Raw genomic sequence first — 20,348 nt, 5'->3', positions numbered from 1 at the left:
CACTTTCACGTCGCGCGTTGAATCAAAAAATAATAAACGACTTTCACGTTGCTGTATTTTCCTGGACTTTGAACCCCACCAAAAAAAAAAGGAAATAGAATTTTGAGCAAAGAACAGGCTGAAGCAAACAGAGACGAATTCCTTCTGTTTTGGAGTAATTTGAGACTGTTTTGTTTTTCTTCTCGGGAGTGGAGTGAATGCAACACTATGTCTTCTTAGTCTTATAGTATTATTTATTATTCTATTTTAGTAGTTTAATTTTGTTTTCTAATATTTAGTCGTGGTGGAAGCAGAGCGATTATGTTGGCGGCGGCGGCGGCGGCGGCATCTAAGAAGTGCTCTAGGGCTCATAACAACCTCCTCCTTGGCAATCACAACATCAAGAATAACCCTCTCTTGTCTTTATGCTTCTTCAACCATTCCCATTCCATTCATACCCCTAATCATAATAATAGGCCAAGATGCTTTCCTGGACGGAGCAGCGGCACTGCTATTTTCGCCAATTCCCCCTCCATCAGCAACAGATCATTCACCACTCCATCATGGAATCATCGTCGCTATCTCAATCTCAATGCTTTCCTATCCAATCCTGCTTCCTCCTCCTCTACTCCTCCTTTCCGGCCACCGGTTTGTCCTTTATCTCATTCTCAATTTTCGATATTTTATATTCATAATTCACCTTTTAATTACTGAAACTGAAAGAAATACTCTTTATTTTGTTACAATAACAGAACTCTGTGCTGAATGGCCATGCCTTATTCTCAACAATGTCAGCTCCAAAGGATAAAGATGGTGTTGCAAATAAAGCTCCTCCTTCTTCATCAGCTACTACTGCTACTAATAAATCAGACCAACAAGTTGCTGACACGAAAATCCTACGCACTCTTGCTAGTTACTTGTGGATGGAAGATAACCCCGAATTCCGCTTGAGGGTTGTTCTCGCCCTTGGGTTCCTTGTGGGTGCTAAGGTTTTGAATGTTCAAGTTCCTTTTCTTTTTAAGCTCGCTGTTGATTGGTTGACTACTGCCACTGGCAATGCTGCTGCTCTTGCTTCCTTCACCACTGCCAATTCCACTCTCCTTGCTCTCTTTGCTACCCCTGCTTCTGTTCTCATTGGTTATGGCATTGCCCGCACCGGATCCTCTGCTTTCAATGGTAAATCACTACCGCTATACACTATTACTTACTGATAATAAATACTAAAGATTGTGTCTTCTATAATCTCTTCTCACGTTTACCCTTTTTTTTCCCAGAATTGAGGACTGCTGTGTTTTCTAAAGTAGCTCTGAGAACAATCCGATCTGTTTCTAGGAAGGTTAGTCAATGCTTCTTCCTATTTATGAGTTTCATTTGTGAATGTGTTCGTTTTCCTTCTTATGATCTAATAATGTAATCTGCTTGTTTTTCTTAAATCAAAGTTCAGGTCTTTTCACATTTGCATGAGCTTGACCTCCGCTATCATCTTAGGTATTCATGCTTCATTATAGCATAGAAAGCCCTTTCTTTCTATCATATATAGGCTACATTCAATAAGTCATCCACCACATTCTGTTACGCATCTTACTTCATCTCTGTCTTTCCAGTCGAGAAACTGGTGGATTAAGTAGAACAATTGATCGTGGTAGCCGTGCAATAAACTTCATCCTCTCATCTATGGTGTTCAACGTTGTACCGACTATTTTAGAGGTATGAATATTCTGCTACAAATTTTTTTCTTCTTTTGAGCAACTTGACTTTTTTTATATTTTGGATTTAGTCAAACATATTGGTATCCCTGGTAAGCTGCACACTGATCTCCTATGTGAATTCTTGATATCTTTCCATAATGAAACACTTCAACTCCTTGTTCATAACCAGCTAAAACATCTACCTGTACAATTGCTTCCTTATTTCTGAACATTTTTTGACAGAATTTTTCATCCATCCTTCCAGATCTCTATGGTGGCGGGTATACTGGCATACAAATTTGGCGCCCCTTTCGCATGGATCACTTCACTCTCAGTGGCTGCATATGTTACTTTCACGTTGTCTGTGACACAGGTACTATATCTTCTTCCATTTCCTTACTACCATTGCGCACATTGGCTCTGAAATAGATAGTGCACTTTTTTTTTCCACAATCATCTTTTTGCATGGATTTTGAGGATGAGCTTTGGTGCTATCCTTGGTCATTTTCACTTTACACAATGTGATCGCTTGTTTTAGTTCTATGAGCTGCTCCCCCTCCCCATTTTCTTAAATTTCCAATGTTTTTGTTGATCACATTTTCATCAATTTTTCTTTGTCATGTGCAGTGGAGGACCAAGTTCAGGAAGGCCATGAATAAAGCTGATAATGATGCTAGTACAAAGGCAATTGATTCCCTTATCAATTATGAGGTGAGATTATGATGCGTCTTTTTTGGTTTTTTTCCCTGCTTATGTACTGTTTGACAGTGGTGCATCATTTTATGAAGGATTTTCTGTCTAACTCTTATTTGATGCCTCATTTTACTGTGCTATAACCTCTCTTTTTTTCCCATTGTTATGGTTTCCACTTATCTTGTTTTTCTCCTTTTCCCCCTGTTTCTGCCAGACGGTCAAATATTTCAACAACGAAGCTTATGAAGCTGACAGATATGACGAGTACTTAAAGAGTGAGTGGTTGGAACATTATAGTTGTTATCTACTTCTTTGATGTTAAATCTGAAACAAACCAGCCACTGCTTGGAATAAATTAACACATTGATGACCATAAAAACTTAAAAGTGGCAGTCATGATGTGGCAGTCATGATGTGGCATTCCTAGAATGACATGTTGATTAACATTGATTTGAACTCCTAAGCACTTGGTCAAAAAGGTTATGATATCATATAAAAAAACCACTCATCCAAAAAGCTTAAGCTGCTAATTGAGTCTAGAAAATGGCTTTATATTACACTCTTTAACGCTTGCTTGAAATTGGGGCTTTGAACTTACAATAGAAACCCTGCAACAGTCATGTGCTGAATAGTTGAACCTTGACTTAGCTCGAGACTAAGTTAGAGTTTCCAAAAACTATAATGGTTTTTCTGGCATTGCATTTGATTGCATCATCCCATGTTATTATTCTTAACTTATCCTCTTCTTTGTTTAGAAAGTTCCTATTCTTCTATATATTCGTGTATATGTGTGTGTGTGTTCTCTGAGTAATTTTAGATTTGTGTATTGATTACACTTCAACTTGAACTCTTAATAATTCCATTATCATTAATGTCTGTAAAGGCATCCTGCAACAAGCACTTGTCTTTTCCTTGTTTCTGCTTCTTGCTTTTATGTATTCTTTTTTCTGATTATCTTGGCTGACAAGCCAAGCTAGTGAGTGTTGGCACAATCTCATCTAGAATTCAAGGATATGGTACTCTAGGTGCTTGACTCTATCTGTCATGCCGCACTGCTTTGCTGAACTTAAGCAGCCCTTTTAAACAGTCTCTTCCTGTGCTCATATCTGCTTCTTCTTCTTTTTTTTCTCTCTCTCAATTTCAAAACAATGCTCTCTTTCAGGATATGAAGACACTGCCTTGAAAACATCACGAAGTCTTGCCTTTCTGAATTTTGGCCAAAATGTGATTTTTAGCACAGCTCTGTCAACAGCTATGGTTTTATGTTCACATGGGATCATGAATGGCCAGATGACAGTTGGTGATTTGGTAAAGCTTCTTCATAAAAGAAGAAACTATCATAAAGCTCTATATCTCATGTTAACTGATGGTTAGACAAATTATGTATGCATGTGAAAACACAGGTAATGGTAAATGGACTTCTCTTCCAGCTCTCCCTTCCACTTAATTTCCTTGGCAGTGTTTACCGTGAGACCATACAGAGTCTTGTTGACATGAAGTCCTTGTTTCAATTACTCGAGGTATATTTTCAAGGAACTCTCTGCAGTTTTCTTGCAGCTCAAGAGTCAATCTAGCTTTTTTTATTTCACTCTTTACAATTCCATTTTCTTTTTCAAGTTTGTAAAGTAGCTTTATAGTTTCTGAATGTGCCCCCATAAAGCATGGAAGCACAACAAGAAAAAAAAGAACAATCGTACAGTGATTTGATTGTTGATCCAAATGATTGAAGCTTTTCTTTCTTAAAAAAACCTGCTTTCTTGTGGACTTGGCTTATAAAGTACCTTGTTCTATTGATTTTTTGCAGGAGAAAGCTGATATTAGAGATAAGGATGATGCAAAGCCTCTTATATTAAAGGGAGGTGACATTCAATTTGACAATGTACACTTCAGGTTTGATGATGGTTCCTTCTTTATTGAAATTTGTTTGACAGACAGCTAGTATGAATTCCATATCTTAAGTTTAGTTGTTGCTTCCATGGTCACAATTATTTTGAATTAGCTGTCAATTTTTTGCATTTGGCATGTCTGTTCCCGAAATCATTGCTATCCAAAATTACTGCTACTGCGGGTTCTGATATTGTATTGATTTTACTTTATTATGGGTTTTTTTCCCTGGTTTCTAATTGAGATCATTATATTGCTTTTGTAATTTGTGGTGCTATTCTGCCTGTACCTGGATGACCATTTTTCAAAAATAATAAAAAAAAGAAATTGTTGCCTGGGTCGTGTAGATAATTGGCTTTATGTGGCAACCCAGCAATTGAAATCATTCAAGTTTAGTGGTTGCTAATCTTATGTAGGTTTTCGCTGCTTGTTTCCAACTTGAAGATCGGATTTTCATTTAGAAAGCAACTGGAATTAATTTACTTTAATGGTGGTAAACTGTGTGTGTATGTTGGAGAACTCTCACTCCAATGCAAGCTTAAATGTCAGACAACTAAAGTTGTGCTCCAAGTTCTAGACTTGTCAGCTTGAAGCTCCATGATGTGGTGAAATTTTTACCAACGCAATGCAGAAGGAATTTTGAGTCTGACCTGAAGGAAGTCTAGGTGTGAAGGCTGGAAACGTTTTGCTTTTTTATTTCTATACAAAATCTCTTTTTATGATAGATCAGATTTTCTTTTGGTATGGTCTAGAAATCAGATTACAATTGCTTCAAAAGCTAGTCCTAGCTACAAAAAGAGGGAAAACAAAATCGATATAAAAAATACTTCTGACAATATGACATTTTGGAAACAGGAAGCCATTTTTTTCCCTTTTCTATTAAAAGAGAAAACCATTGTTTCGATGTTCACAGAGTTGGGAAGTTTCAGAATCTCAACTTTCATTTGTTTTCTTTTATCCCAATCGTAACCTAGTTCCTTAAACATAGCCACACTTATCCTATGTATCAGTCATCCTTTATCACCTTCGGGACTTGAAGATCTCCTGAGGGACTTCAATTCATTGCTTTCCTTGAACAAGTTTTGGAGTTAATTCAGCCCCCCCTACCTGTCCTCAACTCTCTTTATGCGTGGAGGCTAATTGTTGTTTTGCATCCATATGCAGTTAAAAGAAAAGTTGGTTTGGCAGATTAGTTTTTCAGATTATATGTTTGTTGTTTGATTGTGGTTATATTTGGAATTCAATATTTGATTATTATTATTCATTTGTGAACATCTGATGATTTTGTTGATTATTAATTGCCTGTCCACTGTACTTGTTAATTGCCTGTCCACTGTACTTGTTAAACTTGTGACAGCTACTTGGCAGAAAGAAAAATTCTTGATGGCGTAGCTTTTTCTATACCAGCAGGAAAAAGTGTGGCTATTGTTGGAACAAGTGGTAGTGGTAAGGATCTAATTTGTTTTAGACACTACTATCATCAGCTACTTGTTTTTGCACCCATTTTTGTTAGAATCGTTCTGTGATGTGAAATGTATTTTTTGCTTTCTTCATATACTTAAACTTTCCAAAGTTGATGCATAGTTCTGGTATTCCTTGCTGGATGATATTTACTCATGATGTGATGTTTTGTAGGTTGAAACCAGGGCTGGGATAAATATCATAGTAATTTACAAACATGTCTCCATTTGTGTAATATTAAGCTATTATTGTTATTAATTTGTAATCTGTAACAAGAGCAAGTTCATTTACAGGTGCTGGAATTAAATTGATAATCCTGTATTTGCATTAGCAAATGCTTTTGCACTTAATTACCCACGCTGCTAATTTATTTCAAATGTATTTGCTTGCAGGTAAGTCAACCATTCTTAGATTACTCTACAGATTTTTCAACACTAATTCTGGAAATGTAAGAACCAATTCCTCCATTGTTATTGTCATGTGGTCCAACAGATCTTAACTTCCGAAAATAATATTTTCCTTGTAAGAAGATCCTATATATTGTTTCACTTCTTCCTCCCAGTCCAGAACATTTTTCTTTGATCCAAAAACATTACTGTTAATTTCAATTAAAACTCTTCCCTATTCTTGTTTTAGCAATTGACACTTGCTTTTTGGCAGATAAGAATTGATGGTCAAGATATAAGGGATGTAACACTGGATAGTTTGCGGAGGTCTATTGGTGTTGTCCCTCAAGACATAGTATGCTATCTTGAGCAATTTAGTTCATGTAGTTTCACTTTATGCATATAATTTAATAGATCTACCTTGTGAGATCTTGCGAGTTGTAATGTTAATGAGCTGAGCTACTTTTGCTTCATGTACAGGTACTTTTCAATGATACAATATTTCACAACATTCATTATGGTCGTCTTTCAGCAACAAAAGAGGAAGTGTGTCTTTTTTCTTTTCACTCTCCAAAGTATGCATTGCTTATGATGCTTATTACTGCTTCGCTTACACTTCTTTATCCTCAGGTCTATGATGCTGCCCGACAAGCAGCAATTCATGACACTATCATGAACTTCCCTGAGAAATATTCTACTATAGTAGGGGAACGAGGGCTCAAGGTGAGAGGTCTATTCCTATCAACTAAAGAAATTTTCTATCAGAAATGGCTGTAGGAGACCTAACTTCAAGACCTTGGATGGAATACTGTTTTGGGATCCATATATTATCATTCCCTCCAAAAGAAAACTGAGAAACATAAAAGACAATGAGTTACTGCTAGATGATCTTTTCACTTTCAATCCACGCTGTATCTTCTTGGCCCCTCATTTTGACTTGAAACTGCATGGGTTAGGCTAAGATGGTCTGGATTTTGATCTATGCCAGTCTTAAACCATGTGTGGCTCCATTGCCCTCTAGTACTGTCTTAACAAATATGATGAAATTTCCTGGTAGACTAACTCTATCAAATGTGGATAGTTTGGGAATCTACTTGGACACAGTGCTCCGTAAAGAGAGAACTTTTTGTGACCAAATTGCTCTAAAATGAAATGAGACTACTATCTGTGTACTTTTCTTTTCGGTGGAATCTTGAATGTTTAATAATGAGGAATTTTTTCCATCCAGTTAAGTGGTGGTGAGAAGCAGCGTGTGGCATTGGCTCGTGCATTTTTGAAAGTGGCTCCTATTCTGTAAGAACTCCATTCTTCTTCTTGACCAGTAAGCATTCTTCCATGATGGTCAAGTTGGTTACTTCTTTTCTCAAAATCTTAAAGAGTGCTGTTGAACAAATATTCCGTCTATTCCAGATACTTACCCTTTCTATCTTGGTCTTGCATTCATGTGCATTTAACAATTGCATTTAGTGCCCAATAAAATGGAGTGACCATATGATTTTCACTGTAAGCCATAGTTCTGATAGATAGGGTTTTTGCATGATAGTGCCTACTGCTTCTGTAAATTAAGAAAATATTTCTGTAGTGCTTTAAGTTGTTTTGAGGTTTAGGGTAGTAAACTTCTTCTCAGTCAGCATAACAACGCATAATTTTGATGATGATAAATTGTCTGTTCCATTGTCCAGTATCTAAATTCTAGTTTAACTGCTGCTGTAACTCACCAAGCTGATTTGATCTAGATGCAGTTATGGCAATTTTGAGCCTGGCCCAAAGACAAGGGTTGCATATGATTCATTATCTTGAACTAAATCAACAGAAACAAAACTTCAGACAAACACATATCATATATCGGGTTCTTATTCTTCCCTTAGTCACATATGCCTAATGAACTTTGTCTCATTTGATTTCCTCAGGCTATGTGATGAAGCTACAAGTGCGCTTGACAGCACCACAGAAGCAGAGATTCTAAATGCATTGAAATCATTATCCAGCAATCGAACTTCAGTTTTCATTGCACATAGGCTTACAACTGCTATGCAGTGTGATGAGGTGAGCATTCTTGGAAACCATGTTTCATTATTCTTTTAGGGTTCTAAACTTTTAGGGTCTTGATTCAGAGTATTTACAGAATTTGATTAGAGTATGCCAGCTGTCTTACTCGCTTAGATTTCATGCTTCCACTGTTGCCCGTCTTTACTTATAAGATTAGGTTCTTTTCACTTTCATCAGCAGGTGTTACATCTTTTTTTTTTTCCTTTTAGCAAAACAATAGGCATGCTTTTTACTCCCTTTGATCCATGGGACACAGAAATGCACTTGCATTGTTAAAAAAGTTCTCTGTTGGTTTTGTATGAAATTTTGTACGATCTTATAGTTCATATTATCTTAAACTTTTGCGTTGAATGTTTTATCTTGGATTGGAGCATGTGTTAACTTGCATTGCTGTTGTTGATGTAAACCTCCATGCAACACCTATTTGTTGATTGCGAAAGAAGTCCCTATGTTGGCCTGCTAGTGAAGTGAGATGCTAAAGAAGATGTTAGGAAGTTTGAAACAGCCTTATAAACTGTGGGCTTCTTCATGTTAGCTTTTTGATCCAATTTAACCTTAGTTGAACTCTCTTAAGCGTTTAATGCTTCTTGTGAATGTCATTATTCTTTGTGCATTATTCTCTTACCAGCTCACTATATATTTATACATAGTTTCCCATCCTTCTGAAATGTGGTTTCAGATAATAGTTTTGGAGAATGGTAAAGTGGTTGAACAGGGACCCCATGAAGTTCTCCTGACCAAGGCAGGTAGATACGCACAGCTCTGGACACAGCAAAACAGTACTGTAGATGCCCTTGATTCAGCCATTAAATTGGAGGCATAGATGTTGCAATCTTCCCTTGAGCACACAAAGCTTAGTGTTGTTTCGGCTGCCAATAAATTGCCCCCCGACGAGTTGTAACGATGTTGTACCAGTTGATGGTTGTTGTCTGTGGGTTTCACCATCACAATGAAAAGGCAAGGGGGTGATATCCGTAACATCTTAGAAGAAAGAAAGCAATACTGAGCAACGGTTTTTCAATTGAAAATATGGTGAGACGCACATAAACCTGCATGAATCGTTCAATCATATACATAAAATTGTAACATCTGGAATCACCGTACAGTTGTCAAATTGATTGATCCACGTTACACTAACCCCATGACTGACAAGTTGCCCGACAGGAGTGGTATTGTTAAAGTCTGTCGATGTAGCGGTCTATGTAATGTTTGAAAGATCATTTTACGTAGAAGGTTGCTTAAGAGGAAGAAGCAATAGACATTTAGCCAGTTTTGGAAGCTATCCTACTAGTGGTCTCTCTTTCTTTTCTTTTGTTCTTTTTGTTTTTTGGACTTGAATCTGGTTTTGGTTATCCGGTTGGAATCCGTACTTGACGAAGGATGGATGTGGGCTTGAGATCCTCGTTATTAAGCAAAATCAAGTGTAATGGTAAATTTAAACAGGTAGATTTTTTTTATCAGACTGGGCTCATCTTATAGTAAGGCCCGGTATAGATATTTGGGCAAATGGATGAGGCCCGTTAATTAATTAAATTATGAAAGGCCAGGTGAGGCCACGGGCTCTTTGCTGCATATGACAAACCGAGTCGTTCTGTATCCTGAAAGACTCGGATTTATGAACAACTCCTCGACGCCAGTAAAGGCCTTCCTACCTTGACATGAGGCTGCTCCTCTTTCTCTTCAACAATTTTCTTTTCTTTGATGTTCCATTTCATAAGACCACCTTAATGAGTAGCCGGCCTAGGCTCTTATCAACCAAAACTGTCCAAGTCCAATCCAACCCTCCCCACGTGGCTATGGTTACGCTTCTTGATCATTCTGTCCTTGAAGATTCTGATGAATTAGATGATTGGGACATGCAACATCTTATTGATCATTATCAGGAAGATGAAGTAGTCGACTTCGATACCATATCCAAATTGTCCAACACGTATACGTACAACAACGTTGTGAACAAAGTCTGCTTTGTTCATAGCTAGGATTTGCTGCACCCATTTTTTCTGCTTTTGTTGGGATTGCTGGACGTTGCTGCCAAGCTCATGATCACTGATGGCAGTATCGCAGCATTAGCCAGCATTCCCTCCTGTGATGTTCAGCTTCTTGGTTCCAAGAAAATGATACTTGCAGGATATTCTTGGCGTCCAACAGGTAGTGTGGGTTATAATATTGAGCAAAGAGATGTAGTTCAGGCCACACCACCATCTCTGTGAGCTCATGCTTGTAGATTCTTGGCTTCAAAATTAAGAGGTCTTCGAGAGGAGGCTTGTAAGAAAATAGAAAAGTGGCAAAAGCCTCGTCCTGCATGCCAGGCTACCTAAACCACTTCCAGTCCCTGCTGATGCTTCTCAGAATAAGAAAAGGAGAGGTGGTCAGCGGCTGAGGAAGACTAAGGAAAGATATGCCATGACTGACATGAGGAATTAAGCTAGCTAATAGGATGCAATTTGGTGTACCTGAAGAGAGTTCATTGGGTGATGGCTTTGGAGCAGGTCATGGAATGCTGGGTCAGGCTGGGAGTGGCAAGCCGAAGGTAGCAGTGGAGAAACTCGAGATCAAGCATTGTGTGAGAAGGAGTGGTTCTACCAGCTCAGGCTTTAATTACTTCATGTCTGGCATTTAGTTCTGTGCTGGAGATGGAACTCCCAAATCCACTAACTCATGAAGACAAACTTGGCTATGGAACTGAAGGTGCTTTCTTTTCCGACTCTTTATGAGGTTCGAGTCAAGGGTAAAGGGTTGATGGATAGATTACCACTGTTCTCAGTGTCCACGCTTATTATTGTTTTACTTTTTTGCAAAAAATGGTATTCAAATTCCAAAATAGGGTAAAGGAACAAACTTATAGTCAGGTGAAGCAAACTTGAGATATTACACCATATCCACAACTTATATCATATCTTCAATAAAAAAAATTAAAATCATTTTTTTTATTAAAAAAAAACTCGTGTTAATTTTTCAAACTCATGATTCAGTTCATTAAACCCAAAACACCCAATCTAGAAAAATAATGAAGTGCAATTCTAAATCAATCAAATATTGAATGATGAAATTAAAAAAAGAATTTAATTATATAAAAGGATTAAAAAAAATAACAATTACAATAATGAGGATCAGAATTAAAATACAAAATAAATTTTATATTTGATTGAAGAGTGAAATTGAAAAAAAAAATCAATTTAGTAAAAGGATAAAAAAATCAAAAGAATGAAGGTTAAAATTGACATAAAAAAACAATGTTTTTATTGAAAGGTGAAATTGAAAAGAATAGTAACTTTTACAAAAAGTCCATTAAAAAATTAGAAATCAAAACAATAAGGACTGAATTGAAAAACATAATACCATCAATTTGAAATGAATGATGAAATTGAAAACCAATAAAACTTTCACAAAGAAGCCAAGGCAAAAACTTAAAAATTCAAAGAATGAGGACCAGATTGGAGAATATAATATTTTGTAAATTGGGATCAAATGATGAAATTAAAAACAAATAAAACTTTTACAAAAAGACCAAGACAAAAAATGAGAACTTCAAAGAATAAGGATTAAAGTTGAAATACTAACAACTAAGAAAGTCAAACTGTAATTTTTAAGGGAGGAGAGAGAAAAAAAGAAGAAAAAAAGACTAATTGGCGATAAATTAGACCACCACTAGAGACATGCGCTACAACAACAGGAAGAAGACACAACATCACTTCCAACGACATAGCAAAAGAGCATTTTTTAACGTTGAGACGCACCTCACGCACTCTCGGGTGTGCCACATGCACACGTCCTTTTTTGTTTTTTTTATTTAGTTAAATATCAAAGTGCCCCTGAGCTGACTTTCTAATTATAAAAAAAATCATTGTGAAAAACAAAAAAAAAAACCTTTGACCTTAGGCTTAAATTTTTTTATTTTAAGGGTTTTTTTTGTTATTTGATTGTGTATTTTAATTGTTTATTATTTTTTATATTTGGTCAAATATCATACTATCTCTCAGTTTAAATGGTAATAACAAAAAAACCAATGTGAAAATACTCCTTGAAGCTAAATAAAATTTTTTTACTTTTAATGGTATTCTGGTTATTTCACCGTGCAATCAAAGATTGGAAATATTTATTTGTCCTTGGACAATTTGAAAATGACAAATGGTCTATATGAAAAGATTTCAATGCTTTTAGAAGCCAGTATCACAATAGGAAAATTTTTTTGTCAAAATAGGATCATCACACCAAGAATCCTAAGTAGTAATTTTATTTCTATAAACAAGTCTAATAATTTCTACCTCCATATGAAGTTTACTAGTCTTTAAATAGGTCTAAAACTAACCTTAACAAGGAAGAAAAATCATAATCTCTAACAAAGGAAAACTAACAAAAAATCTAAAAATAACATAAAATCCAAAAATATCAAGGAAAAATAACAAAATTGACTTAAATATAGTCTTTAATGCCTAATTTGAGAATCTTCTAAAGCTTGGTTGGTTAAAATAATTAGATTTCTTATAGAACTAGATCTTGGGAATCTCCTGAAAAATAGAGCTCGATTTAATGATCGGATCAAAAATTGTAACCTTTTAATGTTGTTTTGTTGGTATGATGTGATCGGGTCTCCTCTTGAGCTTAGGTTTAGTTTTGTCTCACCAGCCCATAAATGCACCTACTTGGCTATCTGCATAATTTGTTGATGATAGATCCCCATCTAACTAAGTTAGTTCCACACCTGACTATTTAGAACATTTCCTTTCTACAAGCCCGGTTACATCACCTCCTCAATACTCGAGCTAGGCCTGAGCACTTAGAAGATACTTCCCCTCTCTTTGAGCCAATCTAAATACGTGGGTTGTTTTTTTAAAATTTTCATCCCAAGGCCCGAACAAAAAAGGCTTTTGGATCAACCATCTTAGACCAAATCTCAAGCTTTAGCTGTCACACAAAATAATAAAGGAATACACATTTCAATAATTTAGTATAAATATTTCTTAAAAGTCATGGTTAGACACTACAGTCTCACATATTTACATTAGGTTGTCCAACATATCGCTTTGTGCGCGCGCGCATATTTTTTTTTCTATGCAGAGCAACGTCACTTTTCTCTCTAATTGTTTCATATTTCTCCACCAATATCACATCATGCACAACAACCACTTGTAGTGTCAACCCCTCCACTAATGGTGCAACTCCCCTCTACACTTTAAGGTAAGCAAGATATATAAATAACAAGAAAAAAGAGCCAATTTCAAGCAACTTCCAAGCCAATCCATGTTATTAAATCCACACTAGGAAATAAAAGCCAAGCTAGGCGATTTAAGACATCGTTTGTCTTTGCAGTAACTGCTGTGTTTTTGCTTAACCTCAATGGTATGGTGTTTGGTTATAAAATAAAGTTGTGATTTGGTTCATGGACCCATTAATAAATGAGGTTTAACCTCAGTTTTTGGTGAAGCAATTTTTTCATGCTTCTCATCCAGCATTTTGTATTTTTCATGCTTCTCATCCAGCATTTTGTATTTTTACTTGCTGCGTTTTTGTTCACAGTGGAGAGTTCACTCTCCACTGTTCACTCTTGCAAAGTGAACAGTGGAGAAAATATCCATTGTTCATGGCCGGACCAGGTCCGCCCCAAACTTAAATGTATTGGACTGGGTCCGACCCAGTAAAAAAATCCAATTATTTTTTTATTTTTAATTATGTTTTATTCGAAAAACTAGTGTTTAATATTATTCAATGACACTACATGAATTAGAATGAGATCGTATGATGACGTAGCATAAGCAGAATTTGATCGCAATCTCAATTTTGTTCCTGATGATATTTTACTTGATGTTGTTGCACGTTTAGAAAACCATGAAAAATATAGTACTTGTTGGATGAATTTCGTACGTGATGGAATTGTAGATAGTTTAATGAAATAATAAAAAATATTTTATATAAAATATTATTTATTTCATGATGTAATAACAATAGTTAAATATACAATATTTAAATTAAAAACCATCAATATTAATATATATATATATATTTTGTTATTTTATAACCTCAATTTAAAAAGTATTCTTAACCAAACACATTAAACTACTTTTTATTCAATTTTAATTTCAACTACAATTTTAAATTTTTAACTAAATATATATAAATATCAAACCAATCTCAACTAAAAATATTTTTTACAAAAACAATTTTTTTCATAAAAATTTTCACAATAATAAACACAAGGAAGGGCATTTACAACACATATGGCGCTTGCTTCTCTTTCTAACATTTTTTTTATTGCTTATTTTTCTTTATTTAAATTATTTTCTCCTCCTATGTATACAAATTTAAGCATTAAAGAGCCTTGTTCTGACAGGAGACTGGCTTGTCAAAAACAATCAAGCCTGGTAGACACAGTTAAGGAAAGTCCAGTCCAATCCAATCCTAAAGTTTCCACGAATTCATCACTTGCATTTATCTGTTCGCGGGAAGATGAAAACCCAAAAGATGGTGATGATGATGCTTTGATCTAAACTGGAATTTATCCTTGACATCTTACAAGGGTGATTATCTTGATAGCATTCATTTGTGTGCTTTAAGCAAAGAAAAGAGCCGACTCCACTGCTTGAATCACATAGATGATCATACGAATAGGGTCCGGTTTTTGTTATCTCAACATTTCTTCTGACACGCGGGAGACAGATCAGAGATATTTGCACAGCCAATTGACCCTGATGAGGTTGGTAGTTGGTTCTTGTTCACTGTGCACGTAGACCTGAAACAACTCGCTCTCCTCCTATCCACGATGACGTTAATAGTGTTTGTTTCTTTTAGAGGTTATTGGCTATTACAATATCATTAAAGAGTCAAAGATTTTGGAACCACAAGGGCCAAACTTCAGTAAGGAATGTATACAAGTCTGGAGCAATTTCAGGTAATGCTCCAAAATCAAAAAGGCCATCATCCTCTTTTCCTTCATGGTGCTTCCCTGCAATGTAATTACTTTGTAGTACAGGTTCCCCAGCTTCTGCTTTTATCCTCTACTAAAGGAATATCCAAGTTTTCAACCTGACTGTTTTATTCTCTGATTTTTCTTTTTGTGCTCTTGAATTTACCTATCTACTGATGGTTTGGTTCGATGGTCAAACAACAAGAGTACTAGCTATCATTTCATGGTTTCCCCCTAAATCTCATGCGCTAAAATGGAATGTTGATGGTTCTTCTATTGGGAAACCTAGACTTGCTGGTATTGGAGGGGTTCTTCACAATCATAAAGGTTTGGTTCTGGGTTTTTTCTCTGCTCCTGTTGGGATTAAAGATTCAAATGAAGCTTAGTTGCTAGGTATGATATTAAAGCTCTTGAACTATCTTCTTCGTGAGATGATTTTATTGGAGGAAAGTTCATCTTTGAATCTGATTCTGCTGTTGTGGTTAACTGGGTAAATAAGCCACTTAATAGGCCATGGAGATTTCATGCTCTTTTCATCATTGTATCTAGATTTTCTTCACATTTGGACTCGGTGTCTTTCTCTCATGTTCCGCGCAATGCTCACCATATGGGTGATGGTTTTGCAAAACAAGGTATGACTAGAAGATGTGATTTTATGGCCTGGCTTTGATCTTTCTTGTTATGCAGTCTTTCTTGGTTCATATTATCTTGTCTCATAGATTGTGTAGATGTGTTTTTGTTTCTTTTTTCGCCTCTCTAGAATCCCACCAACATTGTTTTATATATATAGTTTTCCAATAATTGAAAGTAAACAAGCCTGCAGGTCAGGTTGTGAAAAACAGATTCTTATCTGCATTTGTTCAGTCAATATCATAAGAAGATCTCGATTTCTTTGAATTATTCTGCAGCATGATGTGTTTCTCATATCCAGCAAGGCAATTAAATTTAATTCATCGACAACTTTGTATTATACAGAGGTAGAGTTGAAAGTTTTTATTTTGCAAAATGGTAGCATGATAGTAAAAGAAGATATTAGGCATCTCAATTAATGCAACACTGTAGTTTCCAGGCTCGTGCTCTAAGTGAACTGGCTCTGCAGGTCTTCAAAATTCTCTGAGAACTGAACCAGAGAAATTTGAGCTGGAACACTCCGAGATGAGAAGATGTCCTGCTAAAAAAGGCTAGGGCGAAGCTGGAAGTATACTGAATAAGCTTGCTAAATTTGTTGGGGCCGGAGGTGGTGCTTCACTAAACAACCCCTTTCTAAAGAGAGCTACCCAAACACACCTTTCTTCAAAACGTCTAAACCCTCTGGTAAGAGATGAAATGATCTACAACTGCTCCTTCTTTATTGACTTGACGTGCTTGAACAACCATTTGGATGTTGTCAATATTATAAAAGCACCTTTTGAAGATAATTTAAGTAACATATTCTGGTAAGGATCGTCGGATGTGGATTCATGCACTGGAAAATGATTCCATAAATTCATGTTCATTAACTTACTGTGGAGACCAGAATTTCATGAATTTCTGCCTTGAAAATTTGAATAAACTTGCAAACCCTTCTCATTGTTTTCTTTAGCACTGCTACACATGCATTTATCTCTAACCCCATGTGCTTATATAGAGTGAAAGAAGCTAACACTATATATCTTCTACTTGCATTGAACGGGCTAAAGAGAAGGTAGAAATTTAGACTCCTTTGAAACTGTAAGGCTTGTGACATACATGCCTCGAACGAACTTCCTCTGTCAATGGCAATGGGTCGATAGTTTATGCAGACCATAATGCCCCAAAACTACTTACCCCTGTAAGTTCATCGTATAATGTTGAGAAAGCAACACAGTACATATGTCGACACAAATGCACCCAATTATGTGCGCGCACGAAGGAACAGGACATGCAAAATATGTAAAACCACAGCTATCAAGCATGATTTGATACAGCACGCACACAAGAATTGACCTGATCTACCTGTAAAACAATGCAGACATTATTTGCTTCCATTCCTGACCTTTTGAAGTTCTTCTGGATAAGGCAGGAAAATGTAGAAAAAGGGAACATAAATTGTTTGAAAGATCACAAAAATGAAATGCAAGTGTTTGTTTGTGGGTTCAGAACCATGCGTCCTTGTCGCTGTTAACAAATAAGAGCAAAAATCCTAATTTTATGAACATCTTGGCTTGGGGAAATAGAATCCTCAGTTCATCCATTTCTTCTAAAACTTAAATGTGAAGTTCTTCAAGTCCAGTTAATCTCGAGTGTCCCAAGCCAATGCTGATTATATAATCTTTGAAATTCCATCATTTTCGTTGCATAACCTTCCTTAGGCTGATTGATGTGATGCAGGTTCCGATACATCGAAAGTCTAATGCAATTTGTTAAAGATTTGGGATCAACAGCTTCAATTGAAACTCCAAATTTCCTGTCCCGGATGCCAACCTCTTTTAGCAAGAATACAGATTCTTTAGACCCTATATCAACCGCAATTGACAGTCCTCTCGTCTGACCGGTGTTAATGATGGCTGTATGCCTCACAATAGTTTCAATTCTATCTCACCTGTTTCTTATAAAGTAAAGACGGTCTGTCCCAATGGAGGTGTGAATGGTTGTAATACTGGAGGAATGGTTCCTACTCGTAATTCTCTGCAAGGGGTTAGAGCTCACCCCAACAATGATGGAAGCATGAATTTGCTTTGATGGGAGAAAAATCTGTCAACACAAACAAAAATGTGGATGCTTGTGGCTCTTCAGAAGCAAAAATGAAGGGCACCAATGGCAATATGGATCTTCTTATCGCAACTCTCGGGCAAATTAGTGCTTTCCAAAATCGAAATTCACAAACACCATCAGGTTATTTCCCTCTTACTGGAATGTATGCTGCCCATCAAGAAGAGTCCAGAGGTCAGTTCTTTTCAAAAACTCAACAATTAAACTTGGTGGATAGGCAGGAGCTTGACCCTGATCTGGCTCTTCAATTGTGAGGTCAATATTTGTAGGGGTTCCGGTGCGTGCGGGTTAAGAGAGAGGATGACTGCATGTTGGGTGTATCCCAACAGATGTATGACACATGTTTTTGTCTTAATTTCAAACTTGTTCCTCGTATGCAATATCCGGCATGAAACTAGAAAATTTGTTTGTTTTTTCTTCAGCCTTGGGATTTTAATTTGGTGCAATTCAGGGAGTAGTTTAGCCTTGCTTGCTCTCTCTCTCTCTCATTTCTTTTCACTCAGCTCGATCGTCTTGATGGTTGGTCTCTCCTGTTTGGTTTTCATTTTGGTCAGCTCAAGCTGGTGCTTAATTATCATCTAGGCAAGCACTTCCAGCTATGCATCAAGCCTATGAGATGGAATGTTGGAGGAGCACTGATGAAACCTGCAGGAGCACTACTAGAAGTGCAGTAGAGAGGGAAAGTGCAGTGGAGACAAAATGGACATCATAAATCGGCCTCCTCAAGCCTATCAACCTCATCGATCGTGTAGGAACTAGAAAATAGCAATGGTTTTCCCCCTTCCTTCCTTCCGACTTAAAAACAACAACAATAATAGTGATTCACTTTTCTAAATTAATAGTACAGATCCATTCTTACCCTAATTCCTATTCCTTTAACGAAATTACATGCAACTAGTAAGACAAACAGTATTGTCCATGGAATATATATATATATTAATTAGCCTCGTCTTTCTTTTTATTTATTTAACTAATGTATATTATCCCCTCTCTTTTTTAATCAAAATATATTATCAGTTTCCTAGCTTGTACATGAATAATTTTTTTAAAAAAAAAACTGAATTGTGTTCACATGAACAATTTATCACCTTCCAGTTTTTTAAAAAAAAAATTCAAACTTTTTTTTTTCAACTGATCATTGTACGTTCTAATTATATGAAATTAAATTCTAAATAAAAATAAGAATAAAATACATGGCTCACCTCAAATTAATGACAATTTATATTTTAATTCAAAATTTTGTTTTGATTATTTTTTAGTACTTAAGTTAAAAGAATAAGAGAGAAAGTTATCGAAAACCATGAAAGAGAGAAAATAGTTGATTGTCAAGATACCTACAACAAAAAAATAATCAAACTTGGTGTCGACAGGATCTTTTCGACGAGAAAAGTTTGATAATGATGACTTTTTTAAAGCCCTAATATGTTAGGTTACTCAGACACGCACACCTAGTTTGACTTGTTTTTTTTTTTAAAAAAAAAGAAACATTTAGCGTTGGGTTTTTGATGAATTATTTTAATTTACTTAATTTCATTCTTTAGTATTTGATTGATTTTAAATTGATCTTTATTTTTTTTATCATGCAGTAAAAATAAAAAAAATATATTTGAACCCATTGGAATTAACAACCAAGTTCATTGATTTGGCAAGTTAAGAAGAACAATGTTAAGAAATTAATGTGAGCTTCAAATTTTTTTTAAAAGTCAAACTCAGTTTTAATGGTTGTCTAGGTTGCTTTTAAACCTGCATGTCTAGTTTTTGTTTTTCATGTAATTTTTTTCTTCGATTTTTTTACTCAAGACCCGTCAAGTCAATTAGAACACTATCAAAAAAAAAAACACATCAAAATAACTTTCATATAATTTAATTAAAAATTCAGACTTTATGAAGACTCAAGTTGGAGTTTCAAATGTGACTTGTTGAACCGAGTTTAATAACAATATCAAATAATTCCCAATAACTCAGCATTGTTTTTGCGTTCAAAAAAGATTTAGTATCCGTAACATAGTACGTGTATGTCTCGGAGGCATGCCTGGCTAATTCTATGTGAAAAATATGACCCCCTGGGTAGAATCTTGGGCACATCACATATTACATATAACATCCCCCATTGAAGATCAATTCCACCTAGTTTTTTTTGGCTTCTGGTAGTGTGAACGAAACAGGATAGATGCTGGAAGGATCCCATTTTCGAATCTTTACTTGAATATAAAGACAGAAGGAGTACATTACACAGAAACATAAATCTATATCAACCTCCTGCGTGCATTTTTCACTTGCCTTTTCTAGAGGGGGATCATCCATCCATCCAGATGTTTTTGAGGAGATTTCTTTGTTCTAAATAAATATTTTTGCGACATTTTCAATGTGATAGCTAGCTACACCTTGCAATTTTGCTTCGTTAATTAATTAATGGTAGAGTGTGGTAAAGTATGGATTTTATTGAAAAGGTTTCGGTCCAAAACAATCATGCATTTTATTCAATCCTATTTTATTTTATTATTAATAGAAAAAAACAAGAAAATATTTTTCTATTATTATTTTTATTTCATTATTTATTACAAAACATATCGAAAC

At 35.7% G+C, this 20,348-nt stretch overlaps 1 protein-coding gene and 1 long non-coding RNA gene across 13 annotated transcripts; both read left to right on the top strand.

The window, feature by feature from the left end:
• Positions 1–52: 52 nt before the first annotated feature.
• LOC7464750 (ABC transporter B family member 25, mitochondrial) lies at positions 53–9,422 on the top strand. 3 transcript variants are annotated; one of them, XM_002319951.4, is made up of 19 exons: positions 56–627; positions 732–1,155; positions 1,254–1,315; positions 1,424–1,467; positions 1,584–1,686; positions 1,933–2,040; positions 2,295–2,378; positions 2,575–2,635; positions 3,523–3,668; positions 3,764–3,880; positions 4,165–4,250; positions 5,602–5,690; positions 6,098–6,153; positions 6,366–6,446; positions 6,572–6,637; positions 6,722–6,814; positions 7,320–7,384; positions 8,002–8,137; positions 8,820–9,422. In XM_002319951.4, the coding sequence occupies exons 1-19, from the start codon at positions 301–303 to the stop codon at positions 8,961–8,963; spliced, it is 2,292 nt and encodes a 763-aa protein (XP_002319987.3). In that variant the 5' UTR covers positions 56–300; the 3' UTR covers positions 8,964–9,422. The 3 variants fall into 3 exon arrangements, with proteins under 3 accessions (XP_024439551.2, XP_002319987.3, XP_052302425.1); XM_052446465.1 differs by having other exon boundaries at positions 572–670; positions 852–1,155; XM_024583783.2 differs by lacking the exon at positions 8,820–9,422 and having other exon boundaries at positions 53–627; positions 7,320–7,412.
• A 5,016-nt stretch (positions 9,423–14,438) lies between these two features.
• Positions 14,439–18,192, top strand: LOC112323827 (uncharacterized). 10 transcript variants are annotated; one of them, XR_008057046.1, is made up of 4 exons: positions 14,439–15,434; positions 15,591–15,673; positions 16,141–16,355; positions 17,391–18,192. It is a non-coding gene; the product is annotated as an uncharacterized LOC112323827 (long non-coding RNA). The 10 variants fall into 10 exon arrangements; XR_008057044.1 differs by having other exon boundaries at positions 15,865–16,355; XR_008057045.1 differs by adding an exon at positions 15,950–16,018 and having other exon boundaries at positions 14,439–15,673.
• Positions 18,193–20,348: the final 2,156 nt, after the last annotated feature.

The sequence above is a fragment of the Populus trichocarpa genome, chromosome 13 (assembly GCF_000002775.5).
Source record: "Populus trichocarpa isolate Nisqually-1 chromosome 13, P.trichocarpa_v4.1, whole genome shotgun sequence".
In the NCBI taxonomy this organism is placed as follows: domain Eukaryota; kingdom Viridiplantae; phylum Streptophyta; class Magnoliopsida; order Malpighiales; family Salicaceae; genus Populus; species Populus trichocarpa.
This window is presented reverse-complemented; position numbering and strand designations above follow the sequence as displayed.

What these genes read in the sequence shown, in the direction of transcription:
- LOC7464750 (XM_002319951.4), top strand. Translation starts at nt 301, where the DNA reads ATGTTGGCGGCGGCGGCGGCGGCGGCATCTAAGAAGTGCTCTAGGGCT. An exon ending in AGATGACAGTTGGTGATTTG is followed by an intron (nt 3,669 to 3,763) that starts GTAAAGCTTCTT and finishes GTGAAAACACAG; the next exon opens with GTAATGGTAAATGGACTTCT. An exon ending in TTTGACAATGTACACTTCAG is followed by an intron (nt 4,251 to 5,601) that starts GTTTGATGATGG and finishes AACTTGTGACAG; the next exon opens with CTACTTGGCAGAAAGAAAAA.